This window comes from Physella acuta, unplaced genomic scaffold, assembly GCF_028476545.2.
Source record: "Physella acuta isolate Inbredline_101_S28 unplaced genomic scaffold, ASM2847654v3 ptg000457l, whole genome shotgun sequence".
NCBI lineage: Eukaryota > Metazoa > Mollusca > Gastropoda > Physidae > Physella > Physella acuta.
Window position 1 is genome coordinate 1,207,837 of NW_026731976.1, and position 18,676 is coordinate 1,226,512.

At 47.0% G+C, this 18,676-nt stretch overlaps 1 protein-coding gene across 1 annotated transcript in view; it reads right to left on the minus strand.

The window, feature by feature from the left end:
• Nucleotides 1–18,676, minus strand: part of LOC131943509 (basic proline-rich protein-like) — a 70,364-nt gene that overhangs the window by 20,359 nt on the left and 31,329 nt on the right. The window contains exon 2 of the mRNA XM_059303667.1: nt 7,454–8,791. Coding sequence (XP_059159650.1) covers nt 7,454–8,791 — 1,338 coding nt within the window. The remainder of the gene's footprint in view (nt 1–7,453; nt 8,792–18,676) is intronic.

Below are 18,676 nucleotides of genomic sequence, written 5' to 3' on the forward strand. Positions count from 1 at the left end.
TTGACTGATAAAAACAGAATTGTATAATTGATGTGAAAAGCGTAAAGTCCTACAATGAAAGCACTTCCATACACTGCGGCGTATGTTATACATTTAAAACACTCCACCATAAGCACGCGGCCATCTTCTAAATTTTTATCTGGAAAGTTCTATAAATATTTAAAATCATTTTGCAAGCTCATTAGAACAAACTCCTTGATTATTAAAAAATATGGTTGGAAATATTTTTTAGCACGTTCATAGGATATTACGGTATTTGATATTTATGGTGAAATGTGTAAGTTAGATTGTATAAGAAAAACACGTCAACATATTTTTGTTATTATCATTTCGTAAGTAGAGCAGTTTTTATTTTACTTTATCGTACACGGAGGGCAGGGTATTGTTGTAGTAGTGTCAAAAGTCAGTTCTTACCTCTACTGAGTCGGGGAGGATTTTACTTATGGCGTCTTGTCCGTATGTGTGTCTGTCTGTCTGTATCCATGGCCTGTGTGTGTGCGTGTATATGTGTGTATGTGTGTGTGCGCGCGAATGTGTATGCATGTTTTAACAGAATAAGGTTTTACCGTTTCAGTAACCAAATTTCATATTCAAGTATTAGATCTGATAGGAAGGTATCTGTCAAATTTTGATCTAGTTCCGGTAATCGGAAATGCTATTTCATTTCAGGTTCCTCAAGATCTTGGGTATTTGATCTTTTTTTTTCAATCATATTATCATAAAGCAGCAAATTCTATTCATTTTTTTCGCATCTCAGTGTTTTCGCAAGAATCGACCTGCCATTTCTCGCCCCATTCCACTGGAAGTGCCACCCCAACACATACTGTTACATATATACGGGAGAGTTGAGGGGAGCTCACTCCCGCCTCGTTTATGACGTAAAACTGTGTGACACAGCGAGCAAGGTTCAGGTAGTGTGTACCGCTTGTACAAGGTTAAAAATGCGACACGGCCGAGATGAGCCGTTGAAGATGATTTCATAAGCCAACATGAGGCCTTCGTCAGATAAAACTAAATTCAAACTAAATATTTGCGTTTCTTTTACACAGATTTCCACAGGAAGTCGTATGAAAGATTTTAATTTATTAATTTAAAAGTTATTTGAACCCCCCCCCCCCCCGCCCCAGTACCCCTCCCTACCCCAGTACCCCCCCCCCCCCCCCCCCCGCCCCCGCCCAACTTATCTGACGAAAACCAAAAGTGGACAAGGGACGCCACCCAGACAGGCAGCAAGTAAAATATAACTACCGGAAACACGTCAGCTTCCACTCTCACAAACCGGAAATGAAAGTAACGCTCCGCCATCTTCTCCCCGCCCCTGCTCGTGTTTCTAGTGGAATTGTGGGTACAATAAATATCATTTTTCAAAACCCATCTTTGACTCTTCAAACATGGAAATCATTTTTTTCCGCCATCAGTGAATGACACACTTGAAGAAAAAATATTTGAACTGACTTTATGCATGAAGCCGGGCCTGGACACGGGTTACTGGCCCGGCTGTGTCCCCCACCCCACAGGATCCCGACTCACCACACCCTCAACATGCAGTGTTAAAATAAACACGACCCCCCTCCCCCCCCCCCCCAACCAACACACCAAACACTGACCCCTACATAGAAACAAAAAATGACACCCCACCCCCCCCCCATCCCCCAACCAAAAAACACAACATTCATCTAACAAACACTGCCCCCCTCCCTAAACACACCAAACACTGCCCTCCCCCACCACATCAAACACCCCCCCCCCCCCCCCCCCGCCCATACACTGCTCACCCAACGTTTCATTTCAAAAGCCGATACAACCTGCTGAAACATGACCCATTTTCAAACAACGCAAACACACACACACACCCCACACATACACACACCCCACATACCCACACAACCACCCCCCCCCCACACACACACCGTCACCAGCCACCATGAGAGTAGAGGGAGACAATTTGACTATTTCCCTGGTGACCTTTGTGTGTAATTTCACGCTGCCCATAGCCGATGATCGATTTTGTTTTAAATTATCGATTTTCATATGACATTCGTATGGGTCTACTTTCTGGACCTCGTCATAGTCCGTGGGCTTGTGGCTGTGTCGGGATGTGTGGGGTAATGTGTGGGGTAGTGAGTGTGGTATTGTGTGTGGTAATGTGGAGATAAACGTGAGGGGTAATGTGTGGGGTAATGTGTGGGGTAAAGTGCGGGGTAAAGTGTGGGGTAAAGTGTGGGGTAAAGTGTAGTGTAGTGAGTAGGGTAATGTGTGGGGTAAAGTGTGGGGTTATGTGTGGGGTTATGTGTGGGGTAGTGAGTGGGGTAAAGTGCGGGGTAAAGTGTAGTGTAATGTGTGGGGTAGTGAGTGGGGTAAAGTTCGGGGTAAAGTGTGGGGTAAAGTGTGGTGTAATGTGTGGGGTAAAGTGTGGGGTAATGTGTGGGGTAATGTGTGGGGTAATGTGTGGGGTAATGTGTGGGGTAATGTGTGGTAATGTGTGGGGTAATGTGTGGGGTAGTGTGTGTTGTAAAGTGCTGGGAAGTACCTGAGCTGCGAAAGTCAGGACAAAAAACTTGCAGTCAAGGTCAGGGTGATTAAGGTCGAGGCCAGGAGATGGCAACGGTCAAGGACGACAGGCGGGTGAGGTGAAGGTCATAGAAAAATCATCCACTCGTGAACCACCCATCCAACTCCACCAACATTTACCTGAGACGTCTGACCATCAGCGTTTGATTAGTTCCCGGACACCTGTGGCGAGGGCTGATACACAACTTAATATGAGAAGTTTTTGTACACGACAGAAAACAATGGGATCGTGGAAGTTCTCGCGGGGCCAGCGTGTAACGAGCTGGAGGCGAGGGCGCTGTAACTACAAGAGTGTAGAGTCCTTCAGGTTAGGAGTCAGACATGTGTCAGGACACTGTCATCAGTGACAGTGACAGTTTAGTGTCACTCCCACTATCGTCTGCCTCAAATTAAAATAACCGATGACTTTTATGAGATAAGAATAGAAGAGATAAAATAGAAGAGATAAAAAAGGACGAGATAGTTTTGAATATTTTAATGTAACAAACTAGAAATGGCCAATACAGTAACATTGAAAAGACGGCCTTTCAAAACAACAAAGAAGAGATCCACAGTTCTCTATTCCTAGCTATCACCTTTGCCTTATCGACAATTTTTGCCTCACAATCGCCCCTCGAGTTTTTTTTAAAACACACACACGGAGCAAATGTAAATTTTATTGACTCAGATCGCTTTAATTGTTCGGAATTTTTTGAACTAATGACGTCATCATTATTTAAAGTGCTAGGTTAATTGGTGCGTTTAGTTTAATCCTGAAAAAAAATGGTTTGATTAGAGTAACTCTACAGTGAAAGTCCAGCAAATGTCCAGTGGATGTCCAGTGAATAGAGTGGGATGGAGTGGGGCTATTTAAGGGGTGGGGTGGGTGGATCGAGGTTACATTGTAAAATGGTTAACTGGTCAATTGATAATTTTTTTTCCCCTAAAGTTGTTTTGATATTCTAGGTGGGAGAAGGTGGCCGGACTAAAGTCACCACACACTGAAAAAAATCACCCCACAAGTCACCCCACAAAAGTCATTCCACAAAAGTCACACCACAAAAGTCACCCCACAAAAGTCACACCACAAAAGTCACCCCACACTGACAAATGGTGAAAAGATCGACTAGTAAAAAATGATGTTGTGAGTTGATGGTACTACATCATCACGATGATGTTTTAAGCTGATGGTACTACATCTTTACATTGGAACAAAGATAGAAAAAAATTCATGAACACGGGTAAAACGGGACAAATAAAACTCGGATTTTTTTGTCCGCCCCAAAACACAGTGCACCGGGGTCGTGCTTAAATGACGTCACAAACATGGGGGGGGGGGCGGAGGTGAAGATGACACAGATGACGAAACAATCATTATTTCAGTTAGAATCCTCCTAATGGGGATGAGGGAGGGGGGGGGGGAGTTGGGTGTTGCATGATAAAATCACAGCCAAATTTACTCGAAGTAATTTAAAGAAATTCCAGCATGTTTGTTTATTGTTTTTTTTTTAATTAGACATTCCAAGAAAACCTTAAGAAATGAAACGTACGTTAAACAAAAAGATCGCTGATGTTTGATAAACTGTTCTTTAGGGTAGTGTGTTAGTATGTGTATGTACATAGCCACTGTAGTAGTTTCCTAACCCCCCCCCCCCCCAATACATACACAACCACCTATTGATTAACGTCCCTACTACCTCTAACATTGCCAGTTCTGAGAGAATCTGTTTATAAGTTACCTAGCCATAATCAACACGGAATGACATTACTGGTAGAGTCGGTGTCAAAATATCTGTGCTACTAGGTCACATCCCACACTAGACCCACACAACTGGACCCACACAAAATCCCACACTAGACCCACACAACTGGACCCACACAACATCCCACACTTAACCCACACACAACCGTGTGAGGGTTGCGTGTGGCGGATGTGCCAGACAAACGCAACAAAAGTTATTTATTTACAAATTTTGGTTATCACCGGCCAATAATTAATGTCGGTTAAAAATACGACGTGGGAAATAAGAGAAATAAATATTCGGGAAAAAATTGTCAGGTTTTTTTTTGGGTTTTTTTTTTTTTGGGAGGAGAGAAACACTTCTAAACATTTATTAAAAAACTTCTAGAAATTTCTTTTCAAATATGTGGTCACTATAGATCGAATCTTTCGTTATGTTTTTGTTAAGATTTGATTTTCCTCAGTCTGATTGGTCAAAGTTTGTTTAATCAATTCGCGAATGTTTTCTTTTAACTATTGATCAAAATTTTATCTTTTTACACCTCTGAATTATCTCGTCTACTTTGTCTGACCATTGGTCAATCGTTTCTAGCAGATGACATTGTGCGCTCGTATCCTGTAGTTGTAACGCGACTGGAAGGTGAAGGTCGACGGAAAAAGACGACTGTTGAGCTGACCGGAAGTGACATCAGTAAAGGGTTTAGTTGAGCTCATCTTGTTGACGTCCCAATGTCCGTCTCCTGCGTCGTCTTGTTGCCATGGTGACGACCACAGCATTTAATTGATCCGTCATATTGTGTTTGATTCAAAGAGTTGCAGGACTGACGTAATTGGTAACTTGAAAGTCAGTGTCATAAATTTGTGACAATGTCATTCTGTCACTTTTTGTGATATTTTGATTCAGCCACTGTCACAAATCTGTGATATTGTGATTCCATGACTGTGACAATTAGGGACATTCTGTCACTGATGTAATTAGTACCAAAGTTATTGGCGCTATTAGGGGGGGGGGTGGAAGGGAGGGACTTTGCTTATAAAGAACATTTATGTTTTCAACTATTACATTGTGTGGTGATATAAATTATTTATTGTAATTCATATATGCAATACATAAATTCGATCAACAAAGACAAAAGTTTATATTGTTTAAAAATAATTTTTTAAAGTGTAAATATAGGCCAATTGATTTTTGTATAACCGACAACTTTGAACGAAATTTTCATTTTGTTTGAATATCGTAAATACAAAATCAACCATACATTTATAACATTTAAGAGACAAAAAAGTCTCAGTTTTTGAAACTAAGACAAAAAAATTGTTGTTTTTTTTTAACAACAACCTAACAACTCAATAAACCTTTTTGTTTGTTTGTTTGTTTTGTCTATTTATTATCAACTTTCTTCCGTAAAGAAAATGTCAGTTTTCTGATACTATCTGGAAGTTTTTAAAAACAGAGCAAATGGAAGATGTTGACAGGATTAAAGGATTGTGCGGCGCGTACAACACCGCAGCATCAACAGCAGCTTTAACTGTCTAGCGACTACAACAACATATTTACGTGTTGTTGTGGCAGATACACGACACAGATCGACACGCTGAGGATGTTAGTACAACACAACTGACACACACACACACATACACACATTAAAATAATATACGTCGTACAACGTTTCAATAATAAATCTTACGAGCCGACCCGCGGCATATCATACGCCTCTATTTAGTTGTTTTACTTTCTACTTTTCAGTAATTCATAATTTGTGAATTCGACAGTACCAATGCTGCCACTGAAAATATTTGCTTTAAAACACTATCAGATGGTCGTTAAGGACGATACCCCCTCCTTTCCTTACCCCCCCCCCCCACCACCACCAATTTCCCCCCCCCTGAAAGCAAACTCCTCTTGGTTACCTCCCATAAGTTTAAAATAGTTTCAAACTAAATTATCTGCCCCTAATAGCCGTCACCAAACCCGGGTCTACAATTGTAAACATTTAGCGTGAACCACAGCTCACCAGACCATGTAGGGGTGGGGGTGGTAGGGAGCGCGCTTACAGCTTGGTGTTTTCTATCGTCTCCAAGAAGAGAATTATATATATAGATACAAACGACAATATAACAGCCAACGTAATGCAAAACAAACGAAGAACACACTAGATCCTACATGACAACTTCAATCTTGAAAGTCAACTTTGACCATAGTAAAGCGTGCAACACCCGAGTAAAATGTTGCTTGCAAGCCGAAAAACGTGTCTAGGGCGAGAGCTAAACTTCACAATGTATTCACAATTTATTCACAATTTATTCACAGTTTATTCACAATGTATTCACAGTTTATTCACAATGTATTCACAGTTTATTCACAATGTTTTCACAGTTTATTCACAATTTAAAAACTGCTCGGCTGGCTAGTTTTAAAAGTGCTGGCTACTGTGTCGTGCGTGGCAGATAGGGTTTTAATTAAAGTTAAATTAAAATAATGAGATGGTATTTTTGAGAAAAGTGGGCGTGGTCCTGCCACTTGTTTGAAAGATGGCCGCATCAATAAATTACCGTCCGATTGTCAGGCCGACAATTTCTCAACACTTCTGGACATTTCACGATTAATTAATTAAAATTATTTTTACTCAGCAATCTTTTCCGTTTTTTAACCGTAGGTATTTTTACGGTTTAAATTTGCGTTTTTATACTGCTTTACAGTAGCAAGTTTTTGGGGTTTATGTGTGTGTGTGAGTTTGTGTGTGAGTGTGTGTTTGTGTATGTATATGTGTGTGTGAGAAAGAAAGAGAGAGAGAAGGAGAGAGAGAGAAAGAAAAAGAGAGAGAGTGAGAGAGAGAGAGAGAGAGAGAGAGAGCATGAGTTGAAGTGAACCGAAGCATTGTATCACCTACAAAGAAATTTATTTGAAAACAAATCTCATCACTTCTAGAACGAACCATCGACCATCATTGATGTGACGTCAGCATCGACCGTTGTCCATCAACGACCGTCACTTGTGTCCCAGGTCTCGCTGGCTGAGATAGTTTTAAATAGAAACGGAACTGTCGAGGGGAGTTTTGACATGCGCAGCGATAAGCTTCCTCTTCCGGTGCGATTGAAAAACGTAATTAAAGTTGGGGTTAGCTCCCCTGCAAACAGTGCATTTCATCACAGGTCGTTGACCTCTTGTCTGGGGCAGGGGGTACGGGGAGGTCCCTGGGATATGGGGCAGGGGGTACGGGTAGGTCCCTGGGATATGGGGCAGGGGGTACGGGGAGGTCCCTGGGATATGGGGCAGGGGGTACGGGGAGGTCCCTGGGATATGGGGCAGGGGGTACGGGGAGGTCCCTGGGATATGGGGCAGGGGGTACGGGGAGGTCCCTGGGGCAGGGGGGTACGGGGAGGTCCCTGGGGCAGGGGGGTACGGGGAGGTCCCTGGGACATGGGGCAGGGGGTACGGGGAGGTCCCTGGGACATGGGGCAGGGGGTACGGGGAGGTCCCTGGGATATAGGGCAGGGGGTACGGGGAAGTCATTGGGACATGGGGGGACGGGGAGGTCCCTGGGATATGGGGCAGGGGGTACGGGGAGGTCCCTGGGACATGGGGCAGGGGGTACGGGGAGGTCCCTGGGATATAGGGCAGGGGGTACGGGGAAGTCATTGGGACATGGGGGTACGGGGAGGTCCCTGGGATATGGGGCAGGGGGTACGGGGAGGTCCCTGGGATAAGGGGCAGGGGGTACGGGGAGGTCCCTGGGGCAGGGGGGTACGGGGAGGTCCCTGGGATATGGGGCAGGGGGTACGGGGAGGTCCCTGGGATATGGGTCAGGGGGTACGGGGAGGTCCCTGTGACATGGGGCAGGGGGTACGGGGAGATCCCTGGGACATGGGGCAGGGGGTACGGGGAGGTCCCTGGGATATGGGGCAGGGGGTACGGGGAGGTCCCTGGGATATGGGGCAGGGGGTACGGGGAGGTCCCTGGGATATGGGGCAGGGGGTACGGGGAGGTCCCTGGGATATGGGGCAGGGGGTACGGGGAGGTCCCTGGGGCAGGGGGGTACGGGGAGGTCCCTGGGACATGGGGCAGGGGGTACGGGGAGGTCCGTGGGATATAGGGCAGGGGGTACGGGGAAGTCATTGGGACATGGGGGGACGGGGAGGTCCCTGGGATATGGGGCAGGGGGTACGGGGAAGTCATTGGGACATGGGGGACGGGGAGGTCCCTGGGATATGGGGCAGGGGGTACGGGGAAGTCATTGGGACATGGGGGGACGGGGAGGTCCCTGGGATATGGGGCAGGGGGTACGGGGAGGTCCCTGGGATATGGGGCAGGGGGCAGGGGGTACGGGGAGGTCCCTGGGACATGGGGCAGGGGGTACGGGGAGGTCCCTGGGACATGGGGCAGGGGGTACGGGGAGGTCCCTGGGATATGGGGCAGGGGGTACGGGGAGGTCCCTGGGATAGGGGGCAGGGGGTACGGGGAGGTCCCTGGGATATGGGGCAGGGGGTACGGGGAGGTCCCTGTGATAGGGGGCAAGGGTTACGGGGAGGTCCCTGGGACATGGGGCATGGGGTACGGGGAGGTCCCTGGGATATGGGGCAGGGGGTAGAGTTCCCCGGGTACGGGGAGGCTGTTAGATCAGGAGGCAGGGGTCCAGCAACTTTATGCTAAGCTCTGGTCTCTTGAAGGATAGAGATCAATTGGTTAGGTCCTACTTCAAGTTAGGTCATGCTGCAGGTCCTGTAACACGTTCTGTTGTAGGTCATGAAATGTGTTTTGGGATGTATACCATGTCCTGTCCCATGTCCTGTCCCATGTCCCATGTCCCGTGTCCTGTGTCCCATGTCCCATGTCCCATGTCCCATGTCCCATGTCCCATGTCCCATGTCCCATGTCCCATGTCCCATGTCCCATGTCCCATGTCCCATGTCCCATGTCCCATGTCCTGTCCCATGTCCCATGTCCCATGTCCTGTCCCATGTCCTGTCCCATGTCCCATGTCCCGTGTCCTGTGTCCCATGTCCCATGTCCCATGTCCCATGTCCCATGTCCCATGTCCCATGTCCCATGTCCCATGTCCCATGTCCCATGTCCCATGTCCCATGTCCCATGTCCCATGTCCCATGTCCCATGTCCCATGTCCCATGTCCCATGTCCCATGTCCCATGTCCCATGTCCCATGTCCCATGTCCCATGTCCCATGTCCCATGTCCCATGTCCCATGTCCCATGTCCCATGTCCCATGTCCCATGTCCCATGTCCCATGTCCCATGTCCCATGTCCTGTCCCATGTCCCATGTCCCATGTCCTGTCCCATGTCCCATGTCCCATGTCCCATGTGCCATGTCCCATGTCCCATGTCCTGTCCCATGTCCCATGTCCTGTCCCATGTCCCATGTCCCATGTCCCATGTCCCATGTCCCATGTCCCATGTCCCATGTCCCATGTCCCATGTCCCATGTCCCATGTCCCATGTCCCATGTCCCATGTCCCATGTCCCATGTCCCATGTCCCATGTCCCATGTCCCATGTCCCATGTCCCATGTCCCATGTCCCGTGTCCTGTTGGTAAAGTGTTATAACGACATTTTTTAGACATGTCCACTTGTCCCGTGTCCCATGTCACATGTCCCATGTCCCATGTCCCATGTCCTGTCCCATGTCCCATGTCCCATGTCCCGTGTCCCGTGTCCCATGTCCCATGTCCCATGTCCCATGTCCCATGTCCCATGTCCCATGTCCCATGTCCTGTCCCATGTCCCATGTCCTGTCCCATGTCCCATGTCCTGTCCCATGTCCCATGTCCCATGTCCCATGTCCCATGTCCCATGTCCCTTGTCCCATGTCCTGTCCCATGTCCCATGTCCCATGTCCCATGTCCTGTCCCATGTCCCATGTCCCATGTGCCATGTCCCATGTCCCATGTCCCATGTCCTGTCCCATGTCCCATGTCCTGTCCCATGTCCCATGTCCCATGTCCCGTGTCCCATGTCCCATGTCCTGTCCCATGTCCCATGTCCCATGTCACATGTCCCATGTCCCATGTCCCATAACCCGTGTCCCATGTCCCATGTCCCATGTCCCATGTCCCATGTGCCATGTCCCATGTCCCATGTCCCATGTCCCATGTCCCATGTCCTGTTCCATGTCCCATGTCCCATGTCCCATGTCCCATGTCCCATGTCCCATGTCCCATGTCCCATGTCCCATGTCCCATGTCCCATGTCCCATGTCCCATGTCCCATGTCCCATGTCCCATGTCCCATGTCCCATGTCCCATGTCCCATGTCCCATGTCCCATGTCCCATGTCCCATGTCCCATGTCCCATGTCCCATGTCCCATGTCCCATGTCCCATGTCCCATGTCCCATGTCCCATGTCCCATGTCCCATGTCCCATGTCCCATGTCCCATGTCCCATGTCCTGCCCCATGTCCCATGTCCTGTCCCATGTCCCATGTCCCATGTCCCATGTCCCATGTCCCATGTGCCATGTCCCATGTCCCATGTCCCATGTCCTGTCCCATGTCCTGTCCCATGTCCCATGTCCTGTCCCATGTCCCATGTCCCATGTCCCATGTCCCATGTCCCATGTCCCATGTCCCATGTCCCATGTCCCATGTCCCATGTCCCATGTCCCATGTCCGATGTCCCATGTCCCATGTCCCATGTCCCATGTCCCATGTCCCATGTCCCATGTCCCATGTCCTGTCCCATGTCCCATGTCCCATGTCCCATGTCCCATGTCCCATGTCCCATGTCCCATGTCCCATGTCCCATGTCCCATGTCCCATGTCCCATGTCCCATGTCCCATGTCCCATGTCCCATGTCCTGTCCCATGTCCCATGTCCCATGTCCCATGTCCCATGTCCCATGTCCCATGTCCAATGTCCCATGTCCCATGTCCCATGTCCCATGTCCCATGTCCCATGTCCCATGTCCCATGTCCTGTCCCATGTCCCATGTCCCATGTCCCATGTCCCATGTCCCATGTCCCATGTCCCATGTCCCATGTCCTGTCCCATGTCCCATGTCCCATGTGCCATGCCCCATGTCCCATGTCCTGTCCCATGTCCTGTCCCATGTCCCATGTCACATGTCCCATGTCCCATGTCCCATGTCCCATGTGCCATGTCCCATGTCCCATGTCCCATGTCCTGTCCCATGTCCCATGTCCCATGTCCCATGTCCCATGTCCCATGTCCCATGTCCCATGTCCCATGTCCCATGTCCCATGTCCCATGTCCCATGTCCCATGTCCCATGTCCCATGTCCCATGTCCCATGTCCCATGTCCCGTGTCCTGTTGGTAAAGTGTTATAACGACATTTTTTAGACATGTTCACTTGTCTCAAAATAAACATAATTTAGTCAAATAGATACCATTAACTTAGAGAAATAAAACGACCAATCGACTAATTGCAAACTGCAATTAAAACTTACGAGAAATTAAACACCCAGAACGGCTTTACTAATGTAAATTGACGTGAAATCGTGAAGTTGTTGGAAACTAATTTTTGGAAAAATCTGGTAATCTGTTTCGTGATTTCTGTTGTAAATGTGCATTTCACAATATTTTTGTTAATTGTTAAAAGTATAGTGGGTCGATTTTTCACACAATTTATGTAATCAGAATTTTTACCCAACTTTTTAAAATACGTTACAGACGCTCAAATAATCAAAAACAAGATGATAATATCCATTCTTTTTTTTCACGTCACAAATTGTCTAAACGGTTGATATAATAATATTATTTTAATTCCAAAAAATTTAAACTCGAATTTAAAACTATGACACTATTTCTATTATCGCAACTATATTATTGTTGTATTTAATTTTTTTTTGTTTAGATTTTCAACATGGCGGGACTCTCACTTCTGATCGTAGAGTGCATTGTCTCCCATGTCAACTGGGCGAGGTAAAAACGCACTGAGCCGCATTTACTAATTTAACAAAGCGTTAAAAATTGTTTAAAACTTTAAAAATACGAATTGAAGCAAAAATTAATACGCGTAACAAAATAACATGAATTAAGGTGTGGAGGAAAAAAATCCATTTGCTTCTTGCAAAGATGTGAACACATTCACATTTTTCGTTTTTTGATAAACACATTTCTTGCAGGAATGACGATCTTCTAAAAGGTTTCGATTCATATGGAGCTTTGATATCGAGCTCAGAGTGGAATCGATACAAATACGGATCGATTCGAGGCGGCAAAATCTTTTTAAGGTAAGAAAATAAATACATTTTTTTTTCGTGGATTACAAAATAATCTTTACTGGCCGGGGGAGGGAGGGGATGTTGGGCGGGGGGGGGGGGGTCGTGGTTGAGATAGTTGAACGGAGATTGAACAGCATACTGGTAGTTGAGGTTCTAGAACATTTCGCTGATGAGTGGGTGAAACATAATTACTATGACGTCATTGATTGGGCTCAAGATGAACATGAAGGACTTTAAACGTCTGGCGTAACTGAAACATGGATCAAGTGTTGTAGACAACTTCCCCACATCACAGTGCTACCCCCGACCCCCACCCCCTTAGTAGGACTATCTTCAGCCAATCCACATTGTCTCATAGCCACAGCAAGATATGAGCCCCCCTCCTGAATAAAGGTTCCAAGATACCCGGTCAATTACTACCCCCCCCCCCCTTCACCCCTTCCCCCGCACACACACAAACACACACACACACTAAATCCACCAACCTAATCCACCAACTAAACCCACTTACCATACAATCGACCTACTTAATCCACCTTCTAAATCCACCAACAACTAAAGTAACCATTGACAACGAGATTTAGTCCGACGACTTAAGACAGAGAGACTAAAAAACTGGACCAGGCAAGGCCGAGAATAATTTCACGTTGGCGAAATGTTTGGATTAGTTCGTTCGCTGGCCCGAGAATCTCGTCAGGACAAGGTGGATAATTCTTTTGTTTTTATTGTTAGGGGAGAGAACTGGGCTGACCCGACATCAGCGTAACGTAGAGTGACTTCGCCTGTCATGATAGCCGTAAATATTAGATGTAGTGGCTGTAAATGGTACGTAAATCTAGCAGGATTATGGCCTACGTTCACAGGAATTGATTAGTCAGAGAGTGTATCATAATTAATACACAATACTACAAACATTCGTTACACATTTATTACAGTAGGTACACATTTGTAAAATTACGTACACATTTTTAAAAATTTAGTATATTTTCGTCATACTTATAATCATTAACATTTTTTCGTACTAAAAATGTAGTGAGGTACGAACAACTATTAAATGTTCAATGATTTAGCCCTACTTTTATTCTGTCCAGCGCTCATACAATGTCCGTGGTGCCAGCTTGGCTCTACTTCCCCTGTAAAGTGTCCAGATTTTCTGACACGTCACTTTAAATCAACATGAACACATTAAGCTAAACATGAACACAGTTTATCGCGTCGGTGTGTGAGTGAAATCTGGATGTGAACAAACAGACCCCAGCTCGCCAGTGACGCGAGATAACGTCACAAAAATGTTAATGAGGGCGCGTGACACGAGCGTATTACGTCATTAACCGAGCTCCGAGTGAATGAGTGATCGAGGCGCTGACCACCCCGGCAAATAAAGCTGTCTCAATCATCGTCTGCCAGCTAGGGTACACAGCTGACCCCCCCCCCCCTCACACACACACAACCACACACACACACACACACACACACACACCGTGAGTTTTGATCTCTCCCTCCACACTACAACAACAACACCACCACAACACATTTTATCCTGTTAGAGACTTTCCGTTAGCCCCGCCTCTTTTCGCGATAATTCCGTTGCGGACAAACATTGTTAGCGAAACGTCAGCAAAAAGTGATGACGTCATGACACGTGCGTTTTCTCGCAGATACTGTCATGACGCTGTTTGCAGACGATAAAAATTGTTTGTGACATTAATTTAAATTTGATGGCAAATGTGAATTTCTAGACCGTTCTATTTCATTGAGACGCATGAGAAATGTGCAGAAAATGCGCAGAAAATGTGCAGAAAATGTGCAGACAAATAGAATGGTGACTCGATTGACTGGTGACACGAGAGAATGGTGACCATATTGAATGGTGACCACATTGAATGGTGACTTGATTGACTGGTGACACGAGAGAATGGTGACCACATTGAATGGTGACCAGCCATCAAGACACTGAGACCTGAGAAACACCGAGCCCCACCCAACGATATTCAAATCCAACTTTATACACCCAACCACCCATAAATCCTACAACTCGAATACATTTTATTTTCGTAAAGGTTAGAAGTCGACTCCATTTTTATACTCGTTTGCACATTAGAAGTCGATTCCATTACCGATGGCGTGAAAGATGGAGAGAGTACCACGTCACAGATAAATGGTTGAGGTCACGTGACGTAGCTACCAGCGCCGGGGGTACTCATGCACGTGCATGTTTAAACTTAGATTTGGGGACACCCCACTCACTCGGGCGACATCCAGATGAGCGGTGGCGAGGGCGGAGTCAGATGGAAATGTCGTGTGGGAAATGTCGTGCCCGAAATGTCGTGTTGGAGACACTCACGGTTGGTTGAGTGATGTACTAGAGGTGACTGAATAATCATCAGTCATTTGCAGTCATCAACAGTCATTTGCAGTCATTGGCAGTCATTTGCAGTCATCACCATTGATCACCATGTACAGGTTGTATGTACACATGTTTTGGTTTAGATGCGGCTGTAGGTTCTAGTTAGATGCGGCTGTAGGTTCTAGTTAGATGCGGCTGTAGGTTCTAGTTAGATGCGGCTGTAGGTTCTAGTTAGATGCGGCTGTAGGTTCTAGTTAGATGCGGCTGTAGGTTCTAGTTAGATGCGGCTGTAGGTTCTAGTTAGATGCGGCTGTAGGTTCTAGTTAGATGCGGCTGTAGGTTCTAGTTAGATACGGCTGTAGGTTCTAGTTAGATGCGGCTGTAGGTTCTAGTTAGATGCGGCTGTAGGTTCTAGTTAGATGCGGCTGTAGGTTCTAGTTAGATGCGGCTGTAGGTTCTAGTTAGATGCGGCTGTAGGTTCTAGTTAGATGCGGCTGTAGGTTCTAGTTAGATGCGGCTGTAGGTTCTAGTTAGATGCGGCTGTAGGTTCTAGTTAGATGCGGCTGTAGGTTCTAGTTAGATGCGGCTGTAGGTTCTAGTTAGCTGTGGCTGTAGGTTCTAGTTAGATGCGGCTGTAGGTTCTAGCACGAACATTTGATGGATCAGATTTCTGGTTTGTCCAAAAAGTCGACACTCAGTTGAACTTTTGCCAATTAATTAACGTTAATTAACGATAATACACTGTGAATACCCGTGAATCTAGACAGGCTGTAATTTATTCATGAGAGTAAAAGCGTAGCTTGGGGGTGTGAGTGTCCTATAGAGCTACGTTAGGGGGAGGGGGGGGGGGGTCCTATAGAGCTATGAGGTGGGGGTGGCCTGTAGAGCTATGAGGTGGGGGTGTAATCTTGAGAGCCCGGGGGTGACGAGTTGTGGGGTCACGACCCGGGTATGAAAGTTATATTCATCGACCTGAACAACGATTTCCTAGCTTTATAGATCGCACATCGGGGTCCCATGGGGTTGGGGGTTAATGAATTACGTCACAAACGCGAAAAAAAATGTCGTCATTCATATGTCCATGGCGAGATGAAAACCATCGGACAAAAAACCGGAAGTGGGCGGCAGAAATCTGGTCACGTGGTGTAACATAAGGCAGACATTTTTAGCAGACATGGATGTCTGACTGTCAATCTGTCAGCAGTTTCACAAAACTGGGGGGGGGGGGCAACAGATTCACAAAACTGAGGGGAGTGGGGGGGGGGGGGGCAGCAGATTCACAAAACTGTTTTATGTTGACCCGGGGGTAGGGACATAGGGGGGGGGCATCATTAAACTTGATCTACGCTTTAGCTCATGCACCATATGACCCCTCAAGCTGAGGGCTTAACGTGGACGAGATTTATGGAGCTTCAAGTCTCGTCCGTCTCGCGAGACGTCCCGATGTGGCGAGATCTCGAGACATCCCAGCATACACCGCGGCTTTATGTAAAACTCTTATGTTGCCTTGAAATCTGTTCAGCGCCATTTTTACAATCGCCGGTAATGTACCTGCGTCGGAGGCATCATCCCTTAAGCCATCACCCCCCCCCACCCCCTCCCCATCCCACCCGCATTTATTTAACGACCTCTTATAGCGTAGGACATGCCAGGGAACATTTAGGCTGCCAGGGGCGGTAACTCCGCCGAGTCGTACCGACAGCGTGAAATATTTATGACGGCTGAGGGAGAAATCAATCCACTCGCCCATGATTTCAGCCGGCCATTCGAAGTTCCAGAAGTTTCTGGGGCGACCAGGTGTAACTAGGCACGTGGGACGGGGAGTACGGTGGTCGTCTGGTGGTCGTCCGGTCAGTTAAGGCCAGGTCGGACGGTGCGAATGGATAAATTCATCGGACATTAAGTCAAGCATCGGTCAATCAAATGGCTTGTCAGCTGTAGGGGGGGGGGGGGGGGGGGAAGGGGAGGGGTCAGGAGTTTTGAGATTTTTATCTGGCATGCAGGCTGTGAGTCAGTAAGTCTGTCAGACTGTCTGTCATAGCATCTGTCATGGTGTCTGTCTGTCTGTCAAATTTTGTCTGGCAGCCCTATCCTTAGCCAACCATAACGCCACAAGTCTGATTTGATGAGACAAACACATAACGAGCTTAATTAATTAATTAATTACACCGTTGATTGAACTTCTCCGCGCATGATTTGAAGCGGAACGGATCCTTCACAAGATGTGACGGGTTACAGGACGAAAAATTGAAAGTTTAAAGAGACGTCACGGTCGACTGAGATCGTCGAATCCTTCTGATGAGCCTGTGACCTTGACCTTCGTTTTAATGGCCATCAGCTGACGTGGGGTCATCTGACCCGTGTTCACTGACCCGTGACATGACAAATAAAGTCTGTCATATGTTAAGGTCAGTGGTCAAAGTTCGAATAACTATCGCGTCTTAGCAATGTCGAGAGGGGGTAGTTACCATGTGGAGTAGGTAGTTACCATGTGGGGTGGGTAGTTACCATGTGGAGTAGGTAGTAACCATGTGGAGTAGTTATCATGTGGGGTGGGTAGTTATCATGTGGGGTAGGTAGTTACCATGTGGGGTAGGTAGTTACCATGTGGAGGAGTTACCATGTGGGGTAGGTAGTTACCATGTGGAGTAGTTACCATGTGGGGTAGGTAGTTACCATGTGGAGTAGTTACCATGTGGGGTAGGTAGTTACCATGTGGGGTAGGTAGTTACCATGTGGGGTAGGTAGTTACCATGTTGGGTAGGTAGTTACCATGTTGGGTGGGTAGTTACCATATGGGGTAGGTAGTTACCATGTGGGGTAGGTAGTTACCATGTAGGGTAGGTAGTTACCATGTGGAGTAGTTACCATGTGGGGTAGGTAGTTATCATGTGGGGTAGGTAGTTACCATGTGGGGTAGGTAGTTACCATGTGGGGTAGGTAGTTATCATGTGGGGTAGATAGTTACCATGTGGAGTAGTTACCATGTGGTGTAGGTAGTTACCATGTGGGTAGGTAGTTACCATGAGGGGTAGTTACCATGTTTGTGTAGTTACCCTGTGGGGTAGGTAGTTACCATGTGGGGTGGGTAGTTACCATGTGGGGTAGGTAGTTACCATGTGGGGTGGGTAGTTACCATGTGGGGTAGGTAGTTACCATGTGGGGTGGGTAGTTACCATGTGGGGTAGTTACCCTGTGGGGTAGTTACCATATGGGGTAGGTAGTTACCATGTGGGGTAGTTACCATGTGGGGTAGTTACCATGTGGGGTAGGTAGTTACCATGTGGGGTAGTTACCATGTGGGGTAGTTACCATGTGGGGTAGGTAGTTACCATGTGGAGTAGTTACCATGTGGAGTAGTTACCATGTGGGGTAGTTACCATGTGGGGTAGTTACCCTGTGGGGTAGTTACCATATGGGGTAGGTAGTTACCATGTGGGGTAGTTACCATGTGGGGTAGTTACCATGTGGGGTAGGTAGTTACCATGTGGGGTAGTTACCATGTGGGGTAGTTACCATGTGGGGTAGGTAGTTACCATGTGGAGTAGTTACCATGTGGAGTAGTTACCATGTGGGGTAGTTACCATGTGGGGTAGGTAGTTACCATGTGGGGTAGTTACCATGTGGGGTAGTTACCATGTGGGGTAGTTACCATGTGGGGTAGTTACCATGTGGGGTAGTTACCATGTGGGGTAGTTACCCTGTGGGGTAGGTAGTTACCATGTGGGGTAGTTACCATATGGGGTAAGTAGTTACCATGTGGGTAGCTACCATGTGGGGTAATTGGCAGTGGAGTAATTCAACGGGGGTGGGGGGTAATGACATGGGATGGGGTACGGG